General features: G+C 46.3%; 1 protein-coding gene across 2 annotated transcripts in view; it reads left to right on the top strand.

Moving 5' to 3' along the window:
- The window catches only part of Cndp1 (carnosine dipeptidase 1), a 41,135-nt gene that overhangs the window by 5,671 nt on the left and 16,646 nt on the right, over positions 1 to 18,818 (top strand). Inside the window, exons 1-5 of one of the 2 annotated variants that reach the window (XM_016006887.3) lie at positions 3,224 to 3,437; positions 7,718 to 7,846; positions 11,051 to 11,200; positions 12,561 to 12,723; positions 14,762 to 14,850. In XM_016006887.3, the coding sequence (XP_015862373.1) occupies positions 7,766 to 7,846; positions 11,051 to 11,200; positions 12,561 to 12,723; positions 14,762 to 14,850 (483 nt within the window). In that variant the 5' untranslated portion in view covers positions 3,224 to 3,437; positions 7,718 to 7,765. Of the gene's footprint in view, positions 1 to 3,223; positions 3,438 to 7,717; positions 7,847 to 11,050; positions 11,201 to 12,560; positions 12,724 to 14,761; positions 14,851 to 18,818 lie in introns of those variants that run through there. The other variant, XM_076555649.1, reaches the window with a different exon arrangement.

The following is an 18,818-nucleotide window of genomic DNA, read 5'->3' as shown; positions in this document are numbered from 1 at the left end:
GCAGGAAATGGTCTTTGGTCTTAAAGGAGGAAGGCCAGTAGATTGGCCCAAATAGGGCAGCCAGTAGAGCATTTCATGAGATGGCCAGTCAGTCCTTCCACGGGGCTGTTCTGACCCTTAGGCAGACAACTGGAAGACCCTTTGTCCGGGGGAGTCCTGTTTCAGGACACGTTTGGTTAATTGATTCTTTAGAGCTTGATTCATCCTCTTCATTTCACCTGGGGAGGGACAGTGCCGGGGTGTGGCAGGCCCAGCGACTACCCAGAGCCATTGTGAGTCCTCTGAGGACGTTAGCTCTAAAACGCCTTCCATTATCTGAATCTCTGTTGTCAACTAGAGCATTTCTTTTTTTTTTTTTTTTTTTTGGTTTTTTGAGACAGGGTTTCTCTGTGTAGCTTTGCGCCTTTCCTGGGACTCACTTGGTAGTCCAGGCTGGCCTCGAACTCACAGAGATCCACCTGGCTCTGCCTCCCGAGTGCTGGGATTAAAGGCGTGCGCCACCACCGCCCGGCAACTAGAGCATTTCTAACAGCACCTTGGTAACACTAGAAGCAGCAGCATTTGTCGATGGAATAGCTTCAGCCCAATTAGTTAATCGATCACTATGACTGAACTACATCTAATTAAAAGATACCTGACTGCCTTGAGCATCTCAGTGCATTCAGTCTGGATGTTCTGAAAGGGTCTAAGCCCAGGGTTTCTCCTCCCATGCACTGTTTCCTTAGGTTCATTTGTTAACCTTTTTTGGTAAAAGGTTACCTACGGGACAACTCTGTATTTGTTTGGCTGTTGTACAGCAGCTCTTCATGCACATGTAAGGTTTTAAGACAGTGTCACACCAAGCCGGTGAACCCCAGGGACTCCCTCGGTGGAGTTTACTTAGTATTTCTGTCATCACAGTTCTTGAAGGCAGGAGTCATCTCTGTTAGGGGCTTTTAGAAGCTTCTAGATTTTCTAATTATTTGCCCTTGGGGTAAAAGTGGGAGAGAGACACTGGGTGGGGAGAAAGTAGGAACTGTGTGGAACGTAGACACCTCTGTCAGGAGACTTGTTGCCTCTGCTGCCTTGTCGGTCACAGATTTCCACGGAATGTCCCTTTCGATGCCCTGGAACATACACCGCCACAATCTACCTTCCTTCCTTCCTCCTTCCTCGCTCTCCCCCTCTCCCTCTCCCTCTCCTCTCTCTCTGTCTCTGTCTCTGTCTGTCTCTCTGTCTCTCTCTCTCATTTGTTTTGAGACAGGGTCTCTCTACATAGCTTGGCTGTCCTGGATCTCACTCTATAGACCATGCTTGCCTTGCTCTCACAGAGATATGCCTGCCTCTGCCTCCTGCGTACAGGGATTAAAGGTGTGTGCTATCATGCCCAGCCTCCTACCACTAATTCTAAGATTTGGAGCATTTCTCCCCCCTCCCCCTTGTTTCTCTTAGGCTGTTGTCCCTGTCTTTATTCCTCTTGGAATGTCACTGACACCAAGAGGTCATCCATGTACTGAATTAAGTTCACCAGGAGGAAGTGCTCTTCCTTCTCTGGTTTTGTTGTTGTTTGTTGTTTTACTCTGTCAGGGACAGGGTCTTCTTCCCATGTAGCCCTTGCTGGCCTAGAACTCACTATGTAGACCAGAATGGCCTCGAACTCATGAGGATCTGCCAAAGCGCTGTTGTTTTAAGGTTTTTCCAAAATCTGTCCATCAGTATTGCTGTGTCCTATCCACCTGGGGACCCTCTCACTCAAAGGAGAAGAGGGCCTCAGTCACAGGAAAAGCCCCAGCGCATCTTTTAGGTCAACAATACTGATGCAATTGTAATTATATGGAATCTTACTGAGGGGAATATAGGGCTTGGGTAACACGGAGTGTTGGCTGTGGACCACCTTGGTTCACTGCCCTAAGGTCTTTAAGAATCATCACACTTTCTCATTGGCAAGACTGGGATGTTAGGTGGAGACATGCAAAGCTTGAGGAGTCCATTTCATACCAATGCGTTAATGATGGGTTTTAATCCTTATCTCCCTTTAAAACCTATGGGATACTATCCACATCTTATTACATCCTCTTGGGTTTTTAGAGTACTGTGGATTGGGAGGATCTTTAAATCCCCTTTATTTCTAATTTGGTTCTAGACTTCAGGAAAGGTATCTTTTTCTGCTTGCAGACTCAAAAGGCACCAATAGCCATATGTGGTGGTTACCATCAATGCTCCAGCACTGGCCACAAATGCTGGGTGATGGAGCATGGTAGATACAATTGTCCTTGGTTCAGTTACCTGTGCTAGCTGATCTGAAACCACAAGGATCCCAGAACTCAACACCAGGTCCTCCTCCACCCTCAGCCTCTGGCTCCTTATAACTCCACCCAGCATTCTTAGAAGGCTGCTTAGGATTCTTCAAACTGAATCTCCTTTGTCAGTATCGCTCTCCAGTCGGCAGTGTGTGGGCCTTGCCTTTGGCAATGGGAATGAATCTACGCCAAACGTTGCCTCAGCCAAAGCTTTTGAGTCAAACTGGCAGATTAGACCACAGTAGAAGACAGGGCTTTGCTGTGCACGGACTGACAGCAGTACGGACAGACGGCAGTACGGACAGATGGCAGTGACAGACTCATCAAAGGGAGGGGGCGCAAGTGGAGAGTATTGAAGGCACTGTGGTACAGCCACAGCAGACAGGCTCAGGAGACAGAGTCACACTCAGTGCCGAGGAATGTTTCCTAGCAGTAGGGGATGGCTTAGTGTTATCTCATGGGCAGTGTGTGTGTCCACATCCAAGGGGGCGGCTGATTTCTCTCTCTCTCTCTTTTTTTTTTTGTTTTTTGTTTTTTGTTTTTCGAGACAGGGTTTCTCTGTGTAGCTTTGCGCCTTTCCTGGAACTCACTCTGTAGACCAGGCTGGCCTCGAACTCACAGAAATCCGCCTGGCTCTGCCTCCCGAGTGCTGGGATTAAAGGCGTGCGCCACCACCGCCTGGCTCTGATTTCTCTTAAGGAGTAAATTTACACACCTGTTGTCTCTCTTGAGCCTGGCCTTTTGGGATCTAACTGTTTGTATAGGACATCACAAATCCTTGGATCAGGATGGTCCACTTGTTGGGATGTTTGATTTTAGCTGCCTGTACATTTCTAGGGAACTTTGCTCCTCGGAACTGCTGCCTTCGCCTTGGGGGAGGGCTGCTCCCTGCAGGAGGCCCCTCCCTCCCTGCCCCCTGGGTCAGGGCCACACCTCTCGGCAGGAATCCCTGGATTGTGCTCTGCCTGCCTGGGATTAACATAACCCAGAAAAACCTGAGGGCTTTGTTTTCTTCCTTTTTATTTTGTTTGAAATCAATCACCATGGAAAACAAGGCTAATAAAACATGATTTTTTTCTGTCATAACGAATTCATCGAAGCAGAAACAGGACAGAGCAGCCTCTGTTAAACAGGAACATTAGGACTCCAGGCGACTGGGTAAGTAAAATTTTTGGTGCCTAAATTGATGTTGTTGCTGAGATCTCTTCCTGTGTTATGGATAACCTGTTGGGCGAATGGGAAACTGAAGGGTCTCGGGTGCAGGTTCAAGAGAGACACTGTGCAGGACTGTTGGAATAAGAAGGTTCTTCAGAGGGTTATGATTGCCGTGAACAGACAGACAGCAGTGGTGGGGGCTCTGAGTATAGTTCTGGCCTCAGCGCCACAGAGAGATGGCATGGCGAAGGATCTGAGGAGCAGTAACCTCTTGTGGCAGAGTTGGGGGTCCATTCTTCCCACTCTGTACCGAAGGGAGACAGGAGCCTGTAGCCAGGTTCTCTGATTCCCTGGCAGAGAGCAGGGAGCTGGGTGGGGAGCAGGATATTTGGCCACCAATAGATGTAAATTCACTTCCCCAGGTAAGGAATCCTGGCATCTGCAGGTCTGGTAGCTCAGGCTTCCCAGACCAATTGGCTGCCGGTCAGTGTGTGTAGGGAGCAGCTGCTGCAGGTACGGTGTTCAGGTTTGGATTCGAACATTACATGGCCCCCTTTTCTGTTTATATAAAGAGAAACAAGGGAATGGTTTTATAGGAAAGGGAGGGAGCAGAGAAGGCTCAAAGGGATAAGGGGCACCACTGCAGATACAGCAGTGCTTTCATTTCTACTCTGCTGTCTGTGGTCAAAGACGAGAGAGTAGCAGGTTTGATTCCAGCTCCCTGCTTCCAGCCTACTTTTGCCTGCTATTCATGGTGCAAGGGGATTGTCCCTGGTGGGTGTGGCTCTGGTCAAGGTGGTTCAGAGTCAGTTGAACACTCGTGTTGACTAGCCTGGTACAAAAAGAAAGAGAAAGGACAAGTGATGTCTCACCAGGCAGCAAGTCTGGGCAGCGGGTGTATGGTGAAATGTTTGGGTTCCTTGTGACTCCACCCAACATTCTAGAAGTCTGATTAGGATCCCCCAAACTGGGCCCCTTCGTGAGTGTCACTCTTTGGAAGTGTGCAGGTGTCCCCTTTGACTATGGGAATGAGTTTAGGCCAGACTGACCTCAGCTGCAGCTTCTGGCTCACACTGGCTGAGCAGACGACAGTACACGGGATACAGAAACTTGTGGACAAGCTAGGAAGATTCTGAGGATCTGCTCCTTAGGGCAGGTGGCACAGGGCAGGTAGGGTAGAGCCGAGGGGCCCCTGGGAAGACTTCAGAAGCTAAGCCTGCAACACTGGGAGCCTTTGTTTCAAATATACAGCAACCACCAGTGATAAGCAGGAACCCAAGTTCAGATGTCTGCTGAAGAGGCATTGAACCCAGAACCCCCACATCCAGTCTCCTGTCCTGTTGCCTGGCTCCTCTTTCTGCAAACACAAAAGCCAAGAGCAGAATGGTTTGAGGTCCAGCATGACTATAACACAAGAAAACAAACAGTGAACAAGGAACAAGACAGGGAGAGACAAGAGATCACGCCTGGGGTCCCGTCCAAGGGTGGCGAAGAAAGGCTCTTGCTGCCCAAAGTCTACCTTGGTGGCCTGGACCAAATGCTTAGCAGCAGGATCTGTCCAGCTCTGTAGGGAAGGGAAAGAGAGGGGCACAAAATGGGCAAGAGAGTGAAGAGTGTACCGGATCCTTTATCTGCCCCGCCATCAGGGGTACAGATCCCAGGTAGTCCCCCAGTGACAGGCCTGGGTCCCAGACAAAGGAGGTGGTTTTACTCAACTCTGAAATCTCTGTCCTTGTACCTAAAGATTCAAGTGTTGTTTTCCTTCTCTTCCCCTGGCCTTTTTCTTTCCCCTCAAACTCGTTTCCCTTTTCTTTATTTAGAGATGGCTTAACCATGAAGCCCTGGCTGACCTGGAACTCACTATGTAAAACAGATTGGCCTCAAATTCACAGAGATTCACCTGCCTCTGACTCCCAAGTGCTGGGATTAAAGACATGTGCCGACATGTCCCAACTCTTTTTTCTTAAAATTAGCCTTTTTTATGGAAGGCAATGGGGTTCATGAGCCCCCACGCCCACTGAGGCACTATAGGCAGTTGATGGCTTCTGGGGGAGAGGCATTTGTTTCTTTAGAGTATGGCCCCTGGTGGTGTACCATGCGCAAGTCTATGATCCCACACCTGGGAGTATATGAGCAGCACAAATTGGACTAGATAAGTTATTTTTTTAAAAGGACACAAAATTGGGAGAGGGGAGGTGACTGGGAGGAGTTAGGGACAGGGGTAGGAGTGCATATGATTAAAACACATTAAATTCTCAGAATTAATAAAAGTGTTTTAATTAAAAACTTTCCTAATAACAACTGGATGAGAAATAAATTCAAATGTTAATCTCAGCAATGGCTTGCCAAGAATTTTTCTGTCTGACGTTGGAAATGCAGTTTGATGGTGTAACGTTTGTACAAGGCTCTGGTCAATCCCCAGAGCTGAGGGAAAAAAGAGGTTTTAGCACTTTGCAGTTTCAAAGCACCAACATGAGTTTTCCTTGGTACTCTGAGCTCTTTTTTCCCCCCAAGTTTTTGGAAGGCAGACCGGTTGTTTTCCCACCTGGTTCATTAGGATCGAGCTGCAGCAGCTGTGTCTAGAGCGAGGGCGGAGGGCAGCAACAGATCGCCAGTGCCACCTGCTGGTCTAGTTCTCGATTCCCACCAAGAGCAAGCCAGGCTCGCTGGCCCCTGATTTCAACCTCACTTCCCTCACGCCTTTCTCACATCAGTAACGGCCAAGTGAGTGGCTGTGTGTCTGACGGTTACCTTTACATCTGTGTCTCAATGCGCATATCTTACAATTCAGTCAATTCAACTGTTTGTAGTGTACTCTCAGGGTTGAACCTCCATTGCCCCAGTCCATTTTAGAGCATTCTCATTACTCAGGAAACTCTTTCCTCATTGACAGTCACAGCCTCCTTCACCCCAGGTTGTCTGTCTCCAGTACTGATATATTCTGGACTTTTTTTAAAAGGTATTTTTCTTTTTTTTCATTTTTATTTATTATTTATTTTTCTATTATCAGCTTGATACAGTATAAATTTTTCTCCCAATGCCATTTATTGAAGGAGGGAAGAGGTCTTAAATACAGGCTTACAGCACAATGGGAGAACCCCAGAGGGCAGAAGTTCGCTACTGATGTTTACAATCTTCCATCTAAGCTGTTAACGCCCATTGTCGGGCAGTGGTGGCGCACACCTTTAATCCCAGCACTGGGGAGGCAGAGGCAGGTGGATCTCTGTGAGTTCAGGGCCAGCCTGGTCTGCAAAGAGTTCTAGGCCAGCCAGGAATGTTACACAGAGAAACCCTGTTTCAACAAACAAAAAAGTGATACTCTATCTTGAGAGTAACTAACAACTGTGTCATCAGACCTAAGGTCCACTTGATAGAGAATTCATGCCTGGTAAGGTTAGCCTAGTGAGTTGCCTGTGGCTTGACAGGTCATAGACTCTAGAGGAGAATCTACTGGTGCCTTTCCCTAAACAAAGGTAATTTCTGTGTTCTAGATCCTTATTCTTATGCCCACAGATGAGTGTCGTTCTTATCTCTGCTCAAAGAAGCTTCTTTTCACTTGTTTATGTTGGTTTCTCAAGGGTTTTTTTTTTTTTTTTTTTTTTTTTTTTTTTTCCGAGACAGGGTTTCTCTTGTGTAGCTTTGTGCCTTTCCTGGAACTCACTCTGTAGCCCAGGCTGGCCTCGAACTCACAGAGATCCGCCTGCCTCTGCCTCCCGAGTGCTGGGATTAAAGGCGTGTGCCACCTGACCGATGAAGGGCAGGTAGAGAGGGGGTGGAGAGATGTAGATGAAGTAACTATTCATGTATGAAGTTCTCAAAAGAAAAAAAAAGTAGGTGTTGAGCAATGGCTCAGTTAAGAGCACTGGCTGATCTTCCAAAGGACCCAGGTTCAGTTCCCAGCACCCACATGGAAGATCACAACCATTTGTAACTCTAGTCTCAGGCTATCCAATATTCTCCTTTAGCTCCATGGTATCGGGCATGTACAAGGTGCACAACCGGACATGTAGAAAAAACACCTATATGCATAAAAAATTTAAATAAAGTTAAAATTTAGTATTTAAAAAGTATATCCATATACACATATATTTATTTTAAAAATCCAGTTGTTTTGTAAAGGAAGCATGTGGGGAAAGGTGTGAGGAAGCACGCACTTCTGGTTCAACAGTCTCTGGTTACCAGTCTAACCCGCGGGGAGCTGCAGCCCTGGGTAGCAGCTTTAAGAGAGCACTGGAAATGCCAGAAGTCCAATGCTGGCACTGTTTAACTGTCGTCCACCCCAGGCTTCAGCTGTCTTGGTGCTGCTGCTGCTGCTGCTCCTGGAGCCAGGAATGCTCTCCTCTCCGCCACCCTCAGGGCTGCTGGAGAAGCTCTTCCAGTACATCGACCTCCACCAGGATGAGTTCGTGCAGGTAGGAGAAGCCACATGTGATGCTCCGGTTGCTCCTCCCTTCGGAACCTGCGCATCAGTTCGCTGGGAGATGGGGGCGGGGTTTGTGCCGGATGATGATTCCATTTTAAATGGTGGTGACCTCTTATTAGGTTAAAACATCAGTACTCATTAGATTTGTGGCAGAAACTCCTCAGACATGGCTTCTAACGAGACACTCTGTCCTTGGCACATCTGATCTGTGTCTGGTGTTCACAGCACCTCTATGGAACATTGTAGTTCCTTTTTTTTCTTTAAATGTGTGCCCCCCCCAATCAAGCTTCCAAATAAATACATGGAGACTTATCCTTATGAATTCCTGGCCTTAGCTTGGCTTGTTTCTAGCCAGCTTTCTTTAACTTAAATTATCCCATCTACTTTTTGCCTCTGGGCTTTTACTTTTCTCTATTTTATATACCTCTCTTTCCTTCTTACTCCATGTTGTATGGCTGGGTCGCTGACCCCTGGCATCCTCCTCTCCCTCTCCTTTTCTCATTCCTACTTCCCTTCTCCTCCTATTTATTCTCTCTGCCTGCCACCCCCGCCTATCCCTCTCCTGCCTTGCTATTGGCTGTTCAGCTCTTTATTAGACCATCAGGTGTTCTGGACGAGCAAAATAACACAGCTTCACAGAGTTAAACAAATAAAACATAAAAGAATGCAATAAATCTTTGCATCATTAAACAAATGTCCCACAGCATAAATGAATGTAACACACTTTAAAATAGTATTCCACAAAAGTGCATGATTATTCTAGTCCATCAAGTAATCCACTGACAGTATTCCCTGGTTCCCAGAGACGTCCAGAGGGAATGGGAGAACATTTTTAGATTTCAGTGCCAATATTGATAGTCCCTAGCTGTATTTCTAACACCAGCCTGGTTCCTAGCATGTGGTATGGACATATGGGCAAGTGAAAAAGAGAAAAATAGACAGAGGCCTTGGGAGCAGAAAGAGAGCGGACCTATAGGGAAGGAGGTGTATGTCCTTATGTCTCACTGGGTAACTTCCCTCTCCCCTCTCCATTGGCTCTCTTGTCCCCTCTGTGGGCATCTGGGCCCATGATCACAGCCTTCCCCACACTGATCTGGGTGTTTTGCTTTTGTGAGAGAGGGTCACACATAGCCCAGACTGGCCTGAAACTCAGTACCTAGAGGATGACCTTGAATTCTCGATCCTCGTGTCTCTACCTCCCAGGGGCTAGGACTGCAGGTGTGCGTCATGATGCTTGACTTCCACACCATTTGCACTTCTAGGGCCTCCTTTGGATCTCACTAGACTGCATGCTCTGCATCCTAACACCACATTAGTCCAATGGTTGGGTCAAACAGCCAATGTTAGGACCATCATCACACAAACAGGGGGGAAACCTTTTGTGTTTCATTGGAAAGGCATGGAGTTGACTCCGCTGGCCAATGTGCCTAAATATGACCTCCATGTGATTCGTCCTGCATTGTTAACCCAACAGAATGACCTCTGGGATTTCTAGAATTCAAGTAGAATCTCTGGCGTCAGTTTAGAAACAGGGTCTCCCAGGAGCTGAGGGAGGATGTGGACTTTCAGTCAGAGCATCCCTCTTCCTGGCCTCCTCAAACATCCCGTTCACTCGGGGCGAAAGCGTCAGCAGTACCTGCCCTACAAAGTCCAGGTGACGAATGTAAAACCTAATATTCCCTAAGGAAATTCTCCTGTGATAAGAATGTAAATGCTATAAGCAGAAAAGAGAAATCAAACTAGAGAAACAGAGTTAAGATCAGCTATCCAAAATAGATGCCATTTATTTTTTCATTAAAAACAATGGTGTTTTGCTAGGCACAGTGGTGCACACCTGTAATTCTAGCACCTGGGAGGCAGAGATAAGAGGATTCTCACAAGTTCTAAGCCATTCTGGTTACATAGTACCAAAAAAAAAGTTTTGGCTTAAGCAGTTCAGATTAATTTATCTTTTTATTTTTGTGTGTATGTGTGCATACCTATGAATTGATGTATTAATCACCCATGGTGCAGAAACCCTCAGAAGCTGGAAGAGGGCACTAGATCCCCTGATCTGGAGTCACGTGAGATTGTGAGGCACCATGAGGGTCCTGGGAACTGAACTGGGTCCCTGCAAGAACAGTAGTTACTCTTAACCATTGAGCCATCTCTCCAGCCCCGCTCCTCTCCTTTACGGTTGGAAATCTGAGGCTGAAAGGTTCAGGAGCTGTCAGAGGCAGGTAAGGCCACAAGCTGAGGTGGGCTGAGTAACCACACTCATACAGTGATGAATTCAAGTCCTGGCTACACTGCCTAGAGGATCGAATGTGTAGGGATGGGTTGACTGCATTCCCTCAACCTACCCTACTTCATCTTTGTTATTAGATGCTTCCGGTCTCCAGTTTTTTAAATTAAATCCCAAGCTCTTCATCAAGTGTGTGTGTGTGTGTGTGTGTGTGTGTGTGTGTGTGTGAAAGGTCAACACTGTATGTTTTCCCTAGGTGCTGTCTACTTTGTTATTTTTTTTGTTTTGTTTTGTTCATTTTGAAATCAGAGTCTTAACTGATTTATCAAGTAGGCTCAGCTGGATGGCCATTGAGCCCTAGGGACCCGCCTGTCTCTGCCTTGCCTGTTCTGGGATGACAAGAATGTACCACAATGTCCAGATTGTTTGTTTTAAGGAGGGCTTAATCATAATTTAGAATGAGTACAAGGCAAATGGTTTATTCAAAACATCCATTTACTTACTGGAAGGGGTCAAAGTAGGAAAGGTAGTAATGTATTTTTTTTCTTACATGATCTTCTTGAGTTTCATTACATCAAATGAACAAAGTGAGCTTAACCTAACAGTTAAGATATTATCAGTTTTGAAAGAATGGACCTTAGTATTGAATCAAGTCTGCCTCAACAAATTACAATCATGATTGTGAAAATTTTTCCTTAACGTCTATGATCAATTCCAAACTTGCAGGGCAACCAGATTATGTTTTACAAAGTCATCTCTGAGGAACTGAACTTGGGTTCTCACACTTGCAAAGCAAGCTTTACAACTGAAATACAGCCTGCTCCCACGGCTGACTTTTGAATTTCACTGTGCTATTAAACTAATCTACAAGCTTTCGTGAACTAAAGAGCGTTTGGGTACTCCTACCCCACTGGACCTGGGCTCCTGCGCCCGACCATGATAACCCCCTCAATTGTCTTTCTTTCACAGACCCTGAAGGAATGGGTGGCCATTGAGAGTGTTTCTGTGCAGCCCATACCTCGTCTCAGACAGGAGGTCTTCCGGATGATGACCTTGGCGGCAGACAAACTCCAGCACCTGGGAGCTAGAGTGGATTCTGTGGACTTGGGTTCTCAACAGGTGCCAGGGGGTCTCCTTCCAGTTCAGGAGCCTCCACTTCTATGGCCATCAGCCATAGGTGGTGTTAAGAAAAGGACTTCCTCAGATCCTCACCTCAGTCCCCACAGAGTCCAGATTTCCCATAAGAACTAAGCATTCCATCTAGTCCAAAATGAAACTGTGCGGTGGACTTCTGGTCATAGCAGGACTGGGGACATTTTAAGGAGAAAATGAAAGCCATGAATGTTATTGGAAGACCTGCCCCTCTTGTTGTTCATGCACCTTTCCCCCTTGACTTTTCTTGTATGCATAGGCAGCTTTCTGAACAAACCCATGTGAAGAGTGTGTTCTTTTCCATGGAACCCGTCCTAGTTAGGATTTCTACTGCTATGATGAAACACCAAGACCAAAAAGCAAATTGGTGAGGAAAGGGTTTATTTGGCTTACACTTCCACAGCACTGTTCATCAGCAAAGAAAGTCAGGACAGGAACTCAAACAGAATGGGATCCTGGAGGCAGGACCTGATGTAGAAGCCATGAAGGGGTGCTGCCTACTGGCTTGCTCCCCATGGCTTGTCAGCCTGCTTTCTTATAGAACCCAGAAACACCAGCCCAGGGATAACACCACCCACAATGGGCTTTGCCCTCTCCTACCAATTACTAATTAAGAAAATTCCCTACAGCTGGATCTTATGGGGACATTTTCTCAATTGAGGTTCCATCCTTTCAGATAACTCTAGCTTGTGTCAAGTTATAAAAGCAGCCAGGACAGAACCATTGCTTAAAACTGCCATTCTACCATGGATGGCAGATCTTTATAAAAGCATCCAGTGTCTCCTGCTTTACCACTGAGCACTTCAGAATCATCAAAGATTTCCAGGATTTGGAAAATCTGCTGATTTAAGCCATTTGAGATCTGAGTTCTTGTCCAAAGAACTATACCATTTGGCATTGTATGTCTGATGATTACTGATAATACTAATTCCAATGATGCTTCATATACTTATTGAAAGTGTATCACTGTATACTTTTTTTTGGTTTATTTTTGTGGGTTTATTTATTTATTATTTTGTTTGAGACAGAATCTCACCGTGTAGCCTTGGCTGGATTAGAACTCACTCCGTAGACCAGGCTGGTTCAAATTCACATAGATTTGCCTGCCTCAATTCTTTAGTCCTGGGATTAAAGTCATGCGTCTCCATAGACAGCCATTGTGTGCACCTTAGAGATGGGGAAAGTGATGCTCAGAAAAATGATGTGGGTTTTATAGGGCCTCAAGCATAGAGTAGATAGGACTCTTGTTTTGAATATTCTGGAAGAATAGAGAGTGGGTTTTCTTTGTTTTTTGTTTGTTTTAATATTGTGATTCACTGTCCCACAGATGCCTGATGGTCAGAGTCTTCCCATACCTCCAATCATCTTGGCTGAGCTTGGAAATGATCCCAAGAAGCCCACCGTATGCTTCTATGGGCATCTGGATGTGCAACCAGCTCAGAAGGATGATGGGTGGCTCACGGCCCCCTACATGCTCACAGAGGTGGATGGTCAGTGTCATCTGATTCTGGGTGGAGCTTCTCTGTAGTCAAGGCTTGGGCAGAGTCAAAGACTGTTCCATGTCCTTAGCAATGGTTAAGAATAAGCAGATCTAAGTCTGGCAGAGCAGGGCTATACTCAGCTTCTCGGAAGGCTGGAGAAAGGATCACAATTTCAAGCCAAACCTGTGCTACAACATGAACTTGAGACAAGCCTGGGCAATTGAGCAAGACCATAATTCAAAAGAAAAAGTGAAAAAAAAAAAGAGATCCTGGATATAGCTCAGTAGTAAAGTTCTTGTCCTGTATACAAAGGTCCTAGATTTGATCATACACACACACACACACACACACACACACACACACACACACACACACACACACACACACACACACCCCAGGTCCAAGAGAGAAAAGAGCGAGGAACTGAGAGAAATCATGTTTTCATGTCAATGATGTCCATCTCCTTCCATTGTGGAAGAAACTATGAACTTTGTGTCTCTGTGACCCTAGGGGGTGGAGTGTTTGGCCAATAAGAACAGTTGTCTAGATGGCAACTTTTCTTTTAGCAGATCTAATTTGTATTTTGTGAAGGAAGGAAGATGAGAGGTTAATAGAGATATGCAGACATTTTATTATTCTTCCAGCAGAAAAGTCTCAGCATGGGAGAACAGGCTGTGAGCTGTTCAGCAACACAGCCTTGAGGGCTATCAAGGAACTTGGACGAAACGGCTAAGTTCTCCCAAGACTAGTGTGATGTGTGTGTGTTTAGACGAGCGTGTTTTATAGGACTGGTGTTGAGCATCCTATTTGTACATGAGAGATTATGCTTTAAATTTCTTCAGTTGGTTTTGCTTTTGAGACAGTGTCTCCAGTTGCCTAGTCTGGCCTGAACTGATTTTCTTGCCTTTACCTACTGAATGCCAAATGCTGGAATTGCGAGCATGCACCATCATACCAGGCACAATTTGCAATTTCAGAGCAAGATTTATGCCTGGAATATTAGAAATTACTGTTAAAAGTATTTTTTTTTTTTTTTGGTTTTTCGAGACAGGGTTTCTCTGTGTAGCTTTGCGCCTTTCCTGGAACTCACTTGGTAGCCCAGGCTGGCCTCGAACTCACAATGATCCGCCTGCCTCTGCCTCCCGAGTGCTGGGATTAAAGGCGTGCGCCACCAACGCCCGGCTGTTAAAAGTATTTACTCATGAAGCATTATTTGTAGCTGTTGATCCCAAAACAGCTCCCACCTAAAAGGGAATAAAAGATGGTTCATTCTGTGGGCTGGAGAGATGGCTTGGTGGCTGAGCCCATGGCTGCTGTTCAGGAGGATCCGAGGTTGATTCGCAGCCCTTATGGCAGCTCATGGCCGTTTATATCTCTAGTTCCAGCTGCTCCAGTGCCCGCTTCTGGCCTTCAAGGGCTGCTGGCATAGCATACAAGTGGCGCACTAACATACAAGCTGGCAAAAACAATATCCACACATACAAAATTTTAAAAAATGTTTTTACAAGATAGATTATTCTGGAGCCAAATATGAATGACCATGGCCCAGGAAGACAGATTCATGCTTCTCCAAATGACACATTCCATGATGGAAATGGTTCTGTGAGAATTTGTTAGTCAAAGAACAAAAAAACTCATCACAGCTGCCCAATACACTGGCGGAGACCACAGGTAGATGGGTCACACGAGTCAAGGGGAAAATCTATATAAGTTTCAGACGTCATCTGATGGCATGCTCTGCTTTTTGTTTGGTAAAACTTAGGGGTCTCCTGGCATATATTCTCCAAGCTTTGGAGATCACAAGGATGCTCAGGTCAGACACAGTGATGGGGAACAAATGGGTCCCAAGGGGACTAAGTCCCAAATAGTCTGGTTTGGGTCTGCAGTATTGTAACTATCTGCAATCACAGAGTTCAGTCATTTGGCTTTGTAGAAATTTCTAACCTAGATATGGCTTTTGCTTGATCTCAGAACACGAGTTCTGTAACACGTGTAACTTGGCTGATGTGCCTACACTATTTGAAATTTTCTCCTTTCGTTTTTAAAGGAAAGCTCTATGGGCGGGGTGCAACTGACAACAAAGGCCCTGTCTTGGCCTGGATTAACGCTGTGAGCGCCTTCAGAGCTCTGGAGCAGGTAGGTGGCCGGCTGGGCTTGAGAGAGGGTGGTGGCTATGAAGCAATTGTAGTGAAAACATGCTTGAGCTGCTTACCCTGTCCTCAGGACACTGCACAGGGCTACTCCCTTTTCACAATCTTGAGTGCCTGTTATTGTCCCAGCCATTTTGGAGAGAAAAGCAAAAGCTTTGGAATCTTACTCAGAGCAAGCCAGCCAGAGAGCAATCATGCTGGAAGCATGGATTCCAGCCTGCAATGTCAGCCACGTTAAAAACAACACGGAGCTGGTGTGCTGGGTAGACAAGAAAAAGAATTTGCTACCAAGCCTGACGTTGATCCCCTGAGACCTACACAGTGGAAGGAGAGAGCCAACTCCTTCAAGCTGTTCTCTGATTTCTACATGTGTGCTGTGGTATTTGCATGCGCGCGCACGCACACACACACACACACACACACACACACACCAAACACCAAACAAACAAACAAACAAACAAACAAAAACCTAGATTACAGTACTGGGGAGCTGGTTCAGTGGGTACTGGGCTTGAGTTCAGAACCCCAGCACTTGCTGTGAAAAGCTGGGTGAGGTGACACACACCTACACTTCCAGAGCTAAGGTTCTGGAGACAGGCAGGTCCTGGGAGCTTGCTGCCTGAGCCCACTAGGCCCTTTGCCTAAGACAGGCTATTTTCCCATAGGTGTCCCTCTAGGGTTATGGAAGCAAGGCAGGGGAGGAGCTCTGAGGAGGCCGTCCACTCTTTCTGGCTATCTGAGAACATTGTAGGTAGGTCCAGGTGCATCTTCGTCTCTTACTTTGTACTAACAAGGATGGTTTCGTCTCCAGTCCTTCCATTTTTTATGCTTAGACTCCCAAAGAGGACTAAATCTGCTGTGTGGCTATGGGCAAGTGGTTTGACCCATCTAGACCTTAGATTCCCTTCTCTACAAATGGACATGTTGATTTGGAGAGCCAGGCTTAAACACTATGTTTTGCTACATACTTTCATGTTGTCCAGAAATAGCCTGTCCAGCCTGAAGTATGGAACCTGGCCCTTGACTCCATTCATTGGGAGTGCTGGCATCTCCCTATGAGGAAGATCCCTCACCCATTGCAACTTAATCTCGGGGCCCTGTCACTAGATGAATCCGAGTCACAAGCAGCAAGCCACCCTGCCCAGGCTCCAGGCTTCAACTGCAGACGGTTCCTTCTCCCAAACACTGACCGATCAACCAGACCAAAGTGTTTCATCAGAATGCCAGGGCTTCCTGTAGCAGGAATCTTAAAAGTTCTTATTAATAAAATCAAACCCAAGGCCAGTTATTGGGGTCAATGCTGGTAGATCAGAGAGACAGAACAAGCCATAGCTATCTCACCTTGCCAGTTCCTCAGCTGGTCCTGTTTCCTCAGACTGGAAGCTTCTGTGTCCTCATCCCAATGGCTCTCAGCTGAACTGTGTTGCTCCAAAGCCTGAAGCTTAACCAGCCACATGCTTAACCAGGCCAAATGCCTCTAGTTTCTGGTCCTCACGCCTTATATATCTTTCTACTTTCTACCACCACTCCCTGGGATTAAAGGCTGGCTTTCTGGGATTAAAGGCGTGTGTCACCATGCTTGGCTATTTCCAATGTGGCCTTGAACTCACAGAGATCCAGAGGGATTTCTATCTCTGGAATGCTAGGATTAAAGGTGTGAGTGCCACCATTTTCTAGCCTTTGTATCTAGTGGCTGTCTGTTCTCTGACCCCAGATAAATTTATTAGAATACACAATATTTTGGGGAACACAATACCACCACAGCTTCCCTCTGTGGGACACGAGCAGATGAGACGTGAAGTTACCCTTGGACTCAAATCCTCCATTACAGTGAGACACACAAGCTTAGTGAATCGGGGGGCGTCAGGCTGGGTCCCACTGATCCGTCTTCTTATGCAGGGAACTTGCTTAGTTAAACAGGCCCTGAGCACTGATACATGGGGCCACCTGTCTTTCCTACTTCCTTCCTCCCTCCTTCCCTCCTCCCTGCTTTCTTTTTCTTACTCTTAAAATGGCTTGGTCCCTTCCTTACTTCCTTTCCTCTTTCTCCTTCTCCCTGTCTTCTCTCCCCTCTCTTTTCTTTCTTCCTTTTCTCCCTCCCTCCTTCTCTTCTTTCCTTTCCTTTTCTTCCTCTGCTTTTTCATTCTTTTCCACCCACATCCTTCTCTTTACCCCCTTTCTCAGCTCTTCCGGTTCTGTAGAGTTCCATTCAATTGTGTTCCCTTACCCTCCATTCTTTCCACCTCCTTTTCCTCCCCTCTCCTCCCCCTCCTCCCTCCTCCTTTTCTCCTTCCTCTTGTCCTCCCTCCCTTCTTCCCTCCTTTTCTATGTGCTATAACCAATGTTTATAAGGAAATGACTATATAAAGGCCATAATGTGCTTTGCTTTTTTAGTTTAGCTCTGAACATTCTAGAATCACAAACAAATGAGAAATAGCCACTGCTGTCCTTGGACACATCTCGTAACCTCCTCCCTGAACCTCATTTTCCTTACCTATGAATTAGGAATGTGAACTTCTACCACACAGGCTTGCGGGGAACATTAGATGAAGAGATATTTTCAAGGCAGATGTGGTTATTACCATATTCATATCTGGAATCCAAGCCCTTGGGAGGCTGCTGAAGCAGGAGGCTTGTGAGTTCCAGGTCAGCCTGGACTTCGTAGAGAGACGCCATTTTAAGCGAACAACTGCGGAGGAACAACTGCCAATATCTCGCGGTGACGAGACCTCCTTCCCGTCCTCCCTGCCTTTCTCCCTTCTTGCTCTCAGAGAACCCAAACATGGGTCCCCTCAACGCTTCAGCTCACTAAGAGGCAGGGCAACCATTAATGCCGCTGTTTCACCTCAGAGAAATGAGCCACCAAAAAGCGACACAGCTCATCCTGGATTGTCACAGGTCCCCTGAGCGGCAGAGGTGACCAAGCACAGACCTTGGCTTCTGGCCCCACACTTGGTAGCTAACAGATTGGTTTGCATCTTTTATTTTTTTAATTTTTAAAAATTTGTTTCTGATGCTGGAGAGATGGCTCAGTGGTTAAGACCCCTGGCTGCTCTTCCAGAGGACCCAGGTTCAATTCCCAGCACCCATATGTTCACTCACAACCATCTGTAATGAGATCTGGCGCCCTCTTATGGCAAAAAGGTGTATGTGCAGAAAGAGCACTCATACATAAAACAAATACATCTTTAAAAGTTTTTGTTTGTGTGTGTGTATGTGTTCATATGTGTGGAGAGGAGCATGGACATCAGGAGCCCATATACCAGGAATGTGTAAGAAGGTCAGAGGACAACTTGTAGGATGTTTCTCTCCTTCCAGTAGGTGGGTCCCAGAGACTGACTCAGGTCATCAGGCTCGATGCAGGTTCCCTCCCCTACTGAGCATGTTGCTGGCCCTGGTTTGCATCTTATGATTTGCTGAAAACTTTTTTAGCTTTCCAGCTATGTCTCAGCAATCATGTGCTCATCCAATGTCACTAAAGGACATCTGACTGAGCGGATTCACAGCTTCAGCTCTTCTTCTAGGATACACAGATGTGCAGTGGGTTCCACGGAGCTAATTCTTATTCCCAGATGTCTTCATCCAAATAGGTGACCAGAGTTCACTTGTTTCTAAGGCACAGGGCTCTTCTCATTCTGGACTTGGGTCTCTGCTCCATGGTAACCCCGATCCACTCACTCTCTAGGCTGATTACCACATTGCTTCTCCGCAGGAAATGGTTAGAGTTCTCCAAAGCTGGCTCTGTGCTCTAGGGGAAAATCCTAATCTCTCACTGTGGCTCTCAAAGATAAATTAGTCAGACAAAAAGGATCAGAACTTTAAAGGAGGTGTCCATGTCCTTCTTACATAGAGAAAAACCATAAGATCCATTTTGCTCATTATCAAAGCCTTTGAGTAACTCAAAAGGCAGATTGAACACAGTTGAAAAATAGCATTCTTGAAAGAAAACTTACC

The sequence above is a fragment of the Peromyscus maniculatus genome, chromosome 19 (assembly GCF_049852395.1).
Source record: "Peromyscus maniculatus bairdii isolate BWxNUB_F1_BW_parent chromosome 19, HU_Pman_BW_mat_3.1, whole genome shotgun sequence".
NCBI classification, from domain to species: domain Eukaryota; kingdom Metazoa; phylum Chordata; class Mammalia; order Rodentia; family Cricetidae; genus Peromyscus; species Peromyscus maniculatus.
Note: the sequence above shows the minus strand (reverse complement) of the source record. Positions and strands in the feature narration are given on the sequence as shown.